Below are 12,286 nucleotides of genomic sequence, written 5' to 3' on the forward strand. Positions count from 1 at the left end.
TCAACACCAATAATTTACTCCAACACCACCATAAGATGGTCTTCCCCATAACGAGGATATCTCTGTAAACGAAAATCTCCTCCTAGATGATGTCTTACCAACATCTCCGTACGAATGCTTCATAACGACATATCTCTTAACATTGATAAATATTCCGTAAGCACCATAATGATGTACTCCTTCCACCAATATTAACGGTCTCTCACATACCGCCCCAAGAGCTGGGATGAATCCCTCAAATCTTTGTCAAGAATTCCATCTAGGATTCCAAGATCAAAAACTATGATTATGATTATGAAATCACTATATGTGAGTCACAAACTTGGTTCCCAAATATCAGCCTCCTTGATTTAGGAAACCGTCTACAATTAGGAACAATGGTCAATTTGAGAAATCTATCAACGTACGGTAATCAACCCAAAGTAGGACCTCTTATTTTCCCATAGTGGGACTAAATGCACCTTAGTATATCCAGCATGGAATTAAGTTCTCTTCTATTTGCTCAAATGAAAATGAGTAAATATCCTTAACGGCCATAGGTGACAATATCAAATTCAAACCAAGACGTAAAACTCAAATAATAACTCGATTTCTTCAACATTGTATTGGGTACATTGTACACCAGCACTTCAACGTTTTCCTTGATGAACATGACTCAACAGCAATTAATGGAATGCCTTTGCTGACGAATCACAGTTCAATGGAAAAGACTTTTGTGAGCTTTGAACTTCGCCGGTAAATACTGTTATGTTATTGACTGTTCTTTGAGCATTTGAGTGACAAATTTCAGAGAGTCGGCTTTGTGGTCGTGCTCTGTATACCAGAATATTTGCACCTTTTTTTGTAGCTAGTACATGCATTTACTCTTTTTTTTTTTGTTCTGTCAACTGAAATTGAATTTGATAACACAAGACGAGAGTTTGTTACAAGCAACATTCTGCGAACAGCTTACACAAATTGTATTACAGTTAATACCAAACCAAAATTCAATCTCCTAGTTACTCACTAGGCTCTGATCGGATTATCCACTGTTGGCAGATCACTCTCACTCCGCTTAACAGTCTGCTCATCCCTGTACTTGTACTTCTTTGCAGCATATATAAACACACAGAAATTTAAGAAACTCAGAATTGTGAGAACCCAATACAAGTTATCCAATCTACCAGTGTTAATATTCTGAGATAGCCATGTAGGTTTCCCTTCAGCTTCATTTCCTGTAGCAGATTTGATGATGTTATTCAATATTGTTGCTACAAAGCAACCTAAACCCCCTGCAACAGCTGCATAAGCAGATACTATACTTCTCATGGCATCAGGAGCCTCTTGATACAGAAACTCAAGGAGTCCCACTATGCAAAACACTTCAGCTATGCCGAGGAGACAGTACTGGATCAACAACCAGTATGCAGTGAGGTTGGGCATAGGCGTAAGGAAACTAGCTTCGTAACCGTTCTCAATTGCGTAGTTTCTTCTGTACCGCTCGAAAATGGCAGCCCATGCCACACATAAAATTGATATTGCCAGACCAATGCCAACTCGTTGAAGCTGAGAAGCACCATGTGGGTGACCTGTGATGCGGCGTGAAAGTGGGACAAAAGTCGAGTAATAGAGAGATAAGATGAGAAAAATACTAAGACCAGGAAAGACGGGCATGCATGTAACAGGTAGTTTTAAACGTCCCATGTGAGTGTTTAAAGTATATGCTTGTGGAATAGATAAAGTCAAAAACTCTGTCAAAATTACACTAAGCATGATGGTGCAGGCTGGAATCGGAAGAAGTTTTATTAATATCTTCACTTCTTCTACTTGTGTCACTGTGCAAAGCCTCCAAGGATTTAAGTCAGTATCATCCTCTTGTAGCCGCAGGGCTGCCTTGTCTAAACACCTGAGATAAGAAAAAGCATACATGATCAGACATATGATAAATTATACGCCCTCCGTTTCTGGAAAAAAGAGTTACTGTCTTTTTTCCAATTTGGCCTAATTTTAGGCTAAAATGAAAAAGTGGTTGTACCTCTTTTTCAGAAACGGAGGTAGTATTACAAGTTAGACATGAAAAAACCACAATGGAACATGGTCAGTATACTTAATAAGCTATTCTGACTATATCATCTGACCAAATGCAGAAGGCATAACAAAAACAAATTGGCATACCTAAAATCATCAGTGTGAGTTATCTTCGCGCTTCCCTTAATGGCCGAGTGTTTTCCTGGAATCTCATACAGAGTCTCTAACTCGCTACCGGAGAAAGATTTATTCCGCTTCCTAAAGGCGGCAACCAGAACTTGAGCAACCCTTGTCAGAGGGCTGCCACCAGGCAACCTGTGCCTATATAATGGAGTACCAATAAAGAACAATGCATTTGAAACACCCATCGCTATGGCCAAGGAGGCAAATGCAGCTCCCCAACCATGATGCATTTGAATGTAGACTATCGCAGTGAAGGCTACAATTGCTCCAACAGTGACAGAAAGATAGAAGAAATTGAAAAACCTGTCCAAATGAGACTTGTAATCTTTACTATTTTCATCAAATTGATCAGCCCCAAAAGAAGAAACACAGGGTCTAATGCCTGCAGCTCCAAATCCCGTGATATAAAGGGCCGTATAGAGGTACATCATTTGCCATGGTTTTGCCGGCTCACAGTGGCCTAAAAGTAGGGCCAGCTGATCACAATTTTCTTGATTTGGCACAAATACACTCACAGTGGCACATAATGTGATTCCTGTCAAACCCTGAGGAATCAAATGGTGCATTTTCAAAATCTTGGTGACTAAGGAAAGGAATGATTTTCAAGATAAAACTAAAAACATATTATAAATTTATTTATAGGCTCCCAGAATTCGACAGGCTTGGTATTAGCCACACATCTAGTAGTAGACATTCTTGGCAGGGTGTAGGTTTTCCAACAAAACTCTTTATAGGTTCTCCCTTTAACATCAACATTCAAAATTTGCTGAAGCAATCTATTTCCACTTTAGAACATTTTCCTACTACTGTGGTAAAAGTATTACAGATAGCTATTTGAACATTCTAAGTTATAGTTCTGCAAGCTGTTATGGGCTTTAAACTAAAAGTGCTGGTTTAGTTGCTAAAACAAATGCAGTATGGAGGGTAGATGCCACGAAAATTTGGGCTCTTAACATTTATGATGCGCAAGAGAAATCAAGAGGTTGAAATTGTAGCATTGGTTCCAAATTTCGGCGTTTGATGCAAAAAATACTTATCAGTATTTCATATTAACAATGGCTACTATACAGATATATGTATAACAAATTTTCGTCTTGCAAATTTACCACAAGATAGATTGTTGTGAAGATCGCTATCGTCCGATATCTCCCAAGATAAGCATCAGCAAGAAAACTGCCAAGCACAGATGAAGCCTGTGATATGCCCAGGAAATTATTCACAGCATTTGCCGAACTAGAAATCGGCATATGCATGACAGAAAACATAAACACCACCATATTCACCGCAAGTCCGAAATAAGCCATTCTCTCTGCCATCTCATTCCCTACGCGCACCAAACCATTCAAAACACAAAAATGAAAACGTGAACTTCCAAATGAAGCCGAAATGAATAAGAGAAAAGCACATGACATACCGAAAATGAAGAATGTAGCCACCCAACCCCCAGTTTTGGACAAATCAGTAATAGGCTTTCCATGGATATCAACAGGAATAACTCTATGAAGGGGCGAGTCTGAAATCCCCTCTTCAACTGGAGAAGTTGACTTGGTTTCTCTGGAATACATGCCTATCAAAAATCAAGAAATCAGAGTAACATCAATAAATTCAACCAACCTATCCCGTACGCCACTAAATTCACTTCGTTTCTCTTCCTCCTGCAACAGAAAAAATCTACTTCCAGTTTTCTCGATCATGAACTCAAAATTCCAATCACATTAATGAAACCCACTACTCAAAAACACTTGAAAAACCAATACTCATCTCCAAAAAATTATCAAAAACGCTCAGTACTCAAAAACTCTCGTGGACAAAAGAAAACCCAGTGAAGTTGTTAGTTAAAAAGAGAGAATGTGAACTAAATTAAGAAGACTTTCAGTGTGGATGTGAGTTTCCTGATTATAAATAAAGTCAAAATTCGGAAAACAGAGATCCAACTAACTACATGATGATGCAATTAATCCTAAAAGATAGACAGTGATGGAGTGAGAGTGTGATGTGATAAAATTTAACTTAGTTTTCAAATTTCAACCACCAAATATCATCAATTAAAGGTAGTGGTGGTGTTTTTTTCAAAACCGAGGTGATGTGCCGTGACAAATCTGCTTGGGTGTTGCCCATGTCGTTTGTCATGGGTTATACAAACGACACAGACGCGCTGGAGTGGACTAGACTAGAGTCATCAACCACAACATGACCTGTTTTTCTTCTAATAAGACTAGGATTTGTTTATTAGTAAATAGTATTTTTATTTTTTAAGATGAAGACATCACAACCTCCCAATCAAACAAGATGTTTTACATCAGGTACAGCATCTTTGCATGTCTTTTTGGGTTCCTTCCAAAGAGTTTCTTTTTTTTTTTGCATTTCTCTCCTTCCCGACCATATATTCTTGTTTCCCCATTCAGAGTTGATTTTCCGGGCACAAAACTGAGGCCTACAAGAAAAAATATTGAAAATGGTATTTGGTTAAAAAAAAAATCTCAAAAGTCTCATATCTATATATATTTTTTAATGACTATTTTGCCCGGGATTAATTAGTGTTAATTTTTTTTTTTGATAAAGGAAAATTTTATAGAAGCTAAGAAACAGGGATTACAGTGTTTGGATTACACAATCTAAGGATCCAAGCATCCTTTCTGGACTTATCCCAATACCTAGAATTAATATACAAATCCTTATATCTATTAAGGATTTTAGTTAATTTATCCGCAACAAAGTTACATTTCCTTTTAATAAAAACGAAAGAAGAACTAGTAAGAAACTGGTTATAATTAAAGGCTTGTTGCAGAACAGTTTTGGACCTCCAATCAACCGCAAAATTATTCTTCTTCTTCATACTACTCATAACGCTTCTGTTGTCATTGAGGAAGATTATTTTTTCATCTCTGAATCCTTGCATCCACTTGATAGCTTCTTTATAGGTTCTGGATTCTGCTTCTTCTGAGCTTGAGCACCATCCTGTTCCTCCTGAGAAATCAATGATACAACCTAAATCATCAGTTTTAACAATACCATAAGCATAACTTTTAGTATCTCTTTGAAAGGAAGCATCAAAGTAGACATAATAAGTATCCTGCTGTCGATCATGTCTCATAAAAGAACAATTTGGATGAGATTTATCACAAGTCTTGACCTTATTACTACAAACATATGTAAACTGATTCTTTTTTGTGTAGTTAGGTAAATCCTTCCTGATGAACTCAACCAAATTAATTGGATTAGCACTGACATAATCAAAGACAACCCTGCACCGAAATTTCCAAACATAACAGAGAACATATGATATGAAGTCTCTATTACTACTATCTTTCAACCAAGAAATGCACCAATCTTTGAAGCTTAAATTAGCAGCATCATAGAAAACTCTTGAAAAGGACAGGCCTCTCCAAACTGCTTCTAAGAAAACACACTCAGTAAACAGATGTTTTATATTTTCTCTAGCATTACCACTACACAAAGGACAATTGATCTCAATAGGAGTGTAAAGACCTAAACTTTCTCTAACTGGCAGACATTCACTTAGAGCTTTCCACATAAACGTTTTAACTCTAGGCATAACATTAAGCTTCCAAATTCCTACCCATTCAACTTTTCTATTATATGCTTCTTATTACAAAGGTAGTTATAAGCAGATTTTACTGAGACTGAGCCATCTCTGGTTCCTAACCATCTTCTCTCATCTTCCTTGTTACTAGGTTCTAGCATTCTTATTTCTTCAATATCACTCTTTTCAAACAAGTTATTTATATCATTAAACTTCCATTTTCCCCTGTTATCAATTATTCAACAACTTTACTAACTGTGTTAATTGCACTGCTATCTTTTGGCTTTGGTATTTTCTCACTTGGGAGCCATTTTTCAGTCCAAATCTGAATATTCTTACCATTTCCTAACTCCCAATTATGATTATCTCTTATAATATCTAGTCCTTTACAAATACTAGTCCACACCCAAGATTTTACTTTTTTCTTTTTATAGTTTAAAGGGGTTGTTCTTTGCAAAATACTCGTGTCTTAGAATCACACACCATAACTGATCTGGATTTTCCAAGAGCCTCCAAGCCAGTCTAGTTAGTAATGATAAGTTGAATTTATATGGGTTTTTAATGCCCAGACTACCATCTGCCTTGCTGATGCACATTGAATCCCAAGCTTTAAGATATATACCTTTGTTACATTTGTTTTTTTGCCACCAGAAATATTTTTGAAGAGCATCAATTTTATCAAGTGTTTTTTTTGGAATTAAGAAGCACATCATTTGGTATACAGGCATGGCACTAGAAACTGAAGAAATTAAAGTAATTCTACCTGCTTGTGATAGAAACTTAGCCTTCCAGCCTTGGACCCTGCTATAAACTTTATCTAGAATATTCTGGTAGTTGAAACTCTTGGATTTGTTAAAAAATAAAGGAGTTCCTAGATATGTATCGTTTTTGTTATTTTTCCAACCTTAAGAATTCTAGCCACTATCTTACAGTGTTTATTTTCAACTTTCTTGCTAAAATAGACCCTAGATTTTTGATAGTTGATGACTTGCCCTGAAGAATCACTAAAAATTTTAAGCACTTCAAGTAAGTTTCTAGCCTGAGATATACTAGCATTAGTAAAAAGAAAGGAATCGTCTGCGAAGAACAAACGACTAATCGAAGGGCAATCCTTAGTGACTTTTATTCCTGTGATTTTGCCAGACATTTTAGCGAAGTTCAACAATCTCTACAGAGCTTCCATATAGATTATGAAAATATACGGGGACATAGGACCCCCCTGCCTAATACCTCTAGAAGAGAAAGATTCACCCGGAGACCCATTAACCAGAACTGAGTAGCTAACAATGGAAACACATGCAAAAATGAGATCACATAAGTCTTCAGAAAAAACGAATTGCCTGAAAACTAGTATAATGAAGTCCCATTCCAATTTATCAAAGGATTTTGATAAGTCTAATTTATGGCCATATGGCCATTTTTCTTTTTACTAGTCTTCATAGTTTGAAGGATATCATGAGCAACTACTATATTATCTGTTATCTGCCTTCTGGGATAAAAGCCGACTGATTCGGAGAAATTAGATTACCTAATAAGGGTTTCAGCCTATTTGCAATAATTTTAGAGATAATCTTATAGAGAGCATTGCTTAAGCTGATTGGTCGAAAATCTCCAGGTGTTTTTGGGTTTTTGGTTTTGGGTATGAGGGATATGTAAGTATGGTTTATGCTCTTGTTAAGTGTTTTTTCCTTGAAAACTTCTTGTATCCAGTTTACTATGTCTTCCCTTAATAACTCCCAGTGTTGTTGATAAAAACCTGGGGGAAAACCATGCGGTCCAGGAGCCCCCTAAGCATTCATCATAAAGGGAGCTTCTTTAATTTCATCTTCACATGGTATTTCACTAAGTTTTTCATTATCTTTTTCTTCTATAATTGGCTTTAATTTATAGAATTTGTACTTGGTAGTTGGACTAAGTTAGCTTGTTAGAATTAGAGATATAGTGCTAGAGAATAGGGTTGGCAGAGAGATTGTATAATGGATTCGAAGAAAAAGATCAAGAAATATAAATACGAGAACATGAAATCGTCTGATTTTTTATAATCGATATAAAATCTTCGAGCAAACTTAGATTTGTAACCTGCGAGCGTCAAAACTTGAAAATTATCTTTAAAAAAATATGTGGCTTCATTTAAACGTCAAGAACACCGGCTAGTACGTCACATATACGACGAAATATCAATTCGTAATAGGTAAGTGTAGACATTTATATCGTCTGATTGTAGCATTAAGGTAATGCCTGTTTCTCAGTTAGTTTTTTAGGCTACAGTCGAGCCAGATTTTGTACACATTTTCTAATGAGTATGCACATGACATTTTAATCTCCACCACTGATTCAATTTTGGGAGTTATATAAAGAGGGTCGCGATTGTATACATGAATATTACTTGGGTCATTCAGCTGAGTAATCGACAAATCAAATTATTATGCCAAATACATAATCTTCAAAGGAGTGTGCACGAAGATGGACTCACAATAATCGGTCAATATGGATATTCATATCTGCCAATTGTGGAGTGTCCAGTGTTGGAAAAATATGCAATTGTCGTTTTAGGTATTTTGACAGGATAATTTTAGAAATACCTATTTGTTTTTAAATCATTTTGTTCGGATCCGTATGGTAATCTATGTTCTGCATCAAATTGCAAAAATACAAGTTGTGTCCATGTATAATGACAAACCCACAACCTTGAATGGCACAATAATAATGTAAGACCCCTACGTCGCTCTAGAAGACATACAAGAGGGAGGATAGACATTCAAGTCCAAGAGGAAATCATGGTATCAGGAACAACCCCAAACCAAAAAATAATATCATACACGGTTTGAAAACGAATAGAGCAGAGGTCAAAACTCCAAGGAAGAAATCAAGTACAAGGGGTATGACAATCTTGGGGGAAGAAACCTAGGTTCGAGGAGAAAAATTATATGTCGCCCAATATACCATTAGAATAAATATTCAAAAAAAAAAGGGAAGAGAAGTGAAGTGAAGTGACATATACTTTCCCCGGAACTGAAGAGTGCAATCAAAAAGGTCGGAGAACCATCTTGAATATTGTGTTTATTATTGTTTAAGAGGATATTCCACCAACGACTGTAAACGTGAAAGGTCGGGGATCGACAAAGATACCATGTTCCTGCAATATAATACGATTTTCTGTTCTTCGTTACAAGATTTGCGATCAAGAAGTGGGATTATAACCTGAATTTATAGGTGAGATAGATCTGGGAAGAAGATCTTAAGCGTCACAAAGGCTTTAATATTGGAAGTATGGATGATGCAACCATTTTCCCCCTACTAAGGACATGCCTATGAATGGGCATGCCTACAGAGACCCTTTGGTAATAACCTTGAAGATCGAGTGGGGTATGACCAGAATTTTGTAGACAACATATGTTCCATTGAGGCGTTATCCTATGAGACTTTCAAAAGAATGCAACCAACGGATGATGTCCTTGTTCACTCGACATACAACATTTATGGTTCTAATGGTCCTATTACCAAACTAAAAGGAGAATTCACTCTCAGAGTATCTAGACAGGAAAATAAGAATCAAAGGCATATGAAGCCATGATCGGGAGACCATGGATAATAAGAATCAAAGGCATAGCCTATCCATACCACCAGAGGTTAAGATTTTCATCATTCAAATGTGTCGCAAAAATTTTGAAGATTCTCAGACCGTGAAATACTATGTGTAAATGAACGTCCGACAAAATGAAGATAAGAGGGCTAGAATTAAAGAAGAAAAGAGAAAGACGAAAAAGAAAAGTATCAGTGAAAGATCAACGAAGCTCTGACTCGGGCGATGATCACGAATGATACCCGACGTAAGGAGACCGCATATGTTTGTTTTAGTGTCATTCTCTTTTCAGTTTTATCATTTTCTTGTCTAATGGAACCCTTCATTTCGTTGTTAACCATCCTCTCTACATCTCTCGGAAAGATTATCATATTTGACAATGAAGATCTACAATTTCCTTGAGGAATTTTCACATCTAGTGGAATAATTATGTTCTCATCATTCTTGCTTCCATGAAGGATTTTTTCTTTGTGAATAAGATTTCATATAAAAGCTAAGGCTCCTGGGGAGCCTGGATTATAGAACCAGGAGAGCCCTCTAATACAAAGGGATTCCTCATGATATTAGATTTATCTACTAAGAGTTTTTGGTGAATGCATGCTTGAGGATTATAATCCCAATCTAAAACTGAAAGTAAAGTTTTTCTGAATTTTGCTAAGGAATCTACCGCTGCATTTCCTGTCATAGGAACAAAATAAAAAACCCACAAAATTAGGACAAGAACCTGCCACTTTATCTGTTTCTTCTAAAATAATTTTGTTGCGATAAGAGAATTCCTAGGAGTATCCATTGAGATACTTAAAAATACCTTCATAGTCGCATTCTATATTGAATTGCTTAATGTTCTTTTCCTTTGCTCAATATGCTACCTGAAGAATGCCTACAGCTTCCGCTTCTTGTGGATCTGAGCTTGATGATGGTCATGCTCTTCCTCCTTAAAAACTGTTTTTGTCACATCCTGAGCATATCTCTAAACTCATGTTGACCCTTATTTTTTCAATTTCTAATATCAAGTACCAGTACTCATTTTTTTGGTTTACAAATTTTTTCGCCTAGTATACCTAGCATATCTTCAGTTTGTTCTCCATCAAACATGCTTAGCAAAAAAAAAAAAATCCCTCATACAAACCTTATCATGATGTTTATTCATTTTCTTTAAGTAAAAGCAAAGATAAGTGGTAATACAGAGCCAGGAGCATCTTACGGGAAAAGCAATCCAGGCGGTCGCGTAGAGCCTCAAATCGCTGGGACACCAGATTTTTCTTTTTATTATTATAGTCAATTTGTGACATTTTTAAGCATTAGTAAAATATTTTGTCACACTTATTTATTTTACAGAAAATTGCAACAGTTTCAATTGTTACTGAATATTTTGTAACAACAATAAGCGCCGTTAAATTTAAAAATTTTCAAAGCAAGTGCAGTTTTGAGTGTACTTTATGCCAAATTACAAGCTTGGAACCTAAAACCTAACCAAAAAGGCTAAAAAGTTTCTTTTGTGACCTTTCAGCTGCATATCCTAATCCCAATATTGTTTTAAATATATAACTTATCTTTCCACAATTTGAAATTCTGTCTGTCACCTTGATTTAGTAGCCGATAAAAAAAAACCAAACGTGTAAGATAACCCTGTACAGAATACATGTGCACTTAACTGATGTAACTTTCCATGCGTTGGGTTACTCATGAATGGAGCCTCGGCATTACAAAGAATATCTCTTCTTTATTTTACCAAATTTTAGAGCTTAGAGAAAGTCAAGTGGAGATGGAAAATTATCCTATTTGATGGTACATGTGGATGAACAAACTCATTTTCTCACAGTAGGAAATGAGAATACCGTCGAAGATTGAGACCGCCGACCTTAGTTAGGATGCTAATCTCATATTAACCCCGAGAGTCGTCGCAACATCAACCGAGCCTCGGTTCGATTGGAGCCGATAGTCGCCATCTTTGACGACAAAGACTACATTTCTAACCATTAACACAACGTTTATATGAACATCCTACTTATATAAATATCATTCCATCCACCAATATACTCACAACTTTTTTTATTTTCTATTTTCGCACATAAGTTCATTAAATCTTTCCTATGTATTCTTTGTTTTCAGTCGTTTCAATCAATTTTATTTCTCTTATATGGATCATAATTTATAAAATGAGGATGCAGACAATTGTGATACCCTTTCTCCAACAAAACAAAAGTAGATGCATCAGTTGGGTCAAATGGATAAATATTCATACGAAGAGAGAACTATGATAAACGCCATGATACATTTTACAAGAGCTAAGTACCGCGAGCTCCAGAACCAAGAGCAGCATTGAAAAGAAGATATACATGGAGATTTCGATAGGAACGACATCAACAAAAGGTGTGTGATTATTCTATCTATATATGTGTGTACTCTGGTGAAGATTTTCAATGTCGCTTTTGTATGCCACAATATTTGATTATTAGGCTTATCTGAGAGCTTCGTCGGGTAAATCCTAAATTCAACTATCATTTTGATGCACGAAATTTACGAGGACATAGTCTTGAACAAAAGGTCACTGTTGGCTTTAGGATTCTAGGTTATGGTTTGCCAGCTAATGCTTATGATGAATATACATTCGTATGAAAAAAAAACAGCATACAAAAATCTCAATATGTTTTGCGACATGTAGTCAACCATTTTGGTCTACGTTTTTTACGACAACCAATGTAAGATGATGTCGACCGAATACTAGTTCAAAACACAAAAAGAGGTTTTCCAGGAATGGTAGGTATCCTTGATTGTATGCATTAGTTGTGGCATGGATGTCCTTATACTTGGAAAGAGTATAAGGGCCACTACTCAAAACCAACCATTAATCTGGAAGTGGCGTCTTCTTATGATTGTTAGATATAGCGTGATTTTTTTTGGACTCCTAGGTTCAAATAACAACATCAGTGCTTTGCATAAATCATTTTTGTTTGAAGAACTGAAGT

The 12,286-nt window shown here is 36.2% G+C and overlaps 2 protein-coding genes across 2 annotated transcripts; both read right to left on the reverse strand.

Annotated features, from left to right (window-relative positions):
* Positions 1 to 866: 866 nt before the first annotated feature.
* Positions 867 to 4,109, reverse strand: LOC113271517 (protein NRT1/ PTR FAMILY 6.1-like). The gene is made up of 4 exons (XM_026521403.1): positions 3,605 to 4,109; positions 3,297 to 3,514; positions 2,155 to 2,735; positions 867 to 1,885 (listed from the first exon to the last, which is right to left on the reverse strand). Exons 1-4 carry the CDS (start codon positions 3,753 to 3,755, stop codon positions 1,006 to 1,008), a joined length of 1,830 nt encoding a protein of 609 aa, XP_026377188.1. The 5' UTR covers positions 3,756 to 4,109; the 3' UTR covers positions 867 to 1,005.
* A 659-nt stretch (positions 4,110 to 4,768) lies between these two features.
* LOC113273254 lies at positions 4,769 to 5,746 on the reverse strand. Its single transcript, XM_026523003.1, has one exon. The coding sequence runs from the start codon at positions 5,744 to 5,746 to the stop codon at positions 4,769 to 4,771; it is 978 nt and encodes a 325-aa protein (XP_026378788.1).
* Between the last annotated feature and the right edge of the window lie 6,540 nt (positions 5,747 to 12,286).

The sequence above is a fragment of the Papaver somniferum genome, chromosome 4 (assembly GCF_003573695.1).
Source record: "Papaver somniferum cultivar HN1 chromosome 4, ASM357369v1, whole genome shotgun sequence".
In the NCBI taxonomy this organism is placed as follows: domain Eukaryota; kingdom Viridiplantae; phylum Streptophyta; class Magnoliopsida; order Ranunculales; family Papaveraceae; genus Papaver; species Papaver somniferum.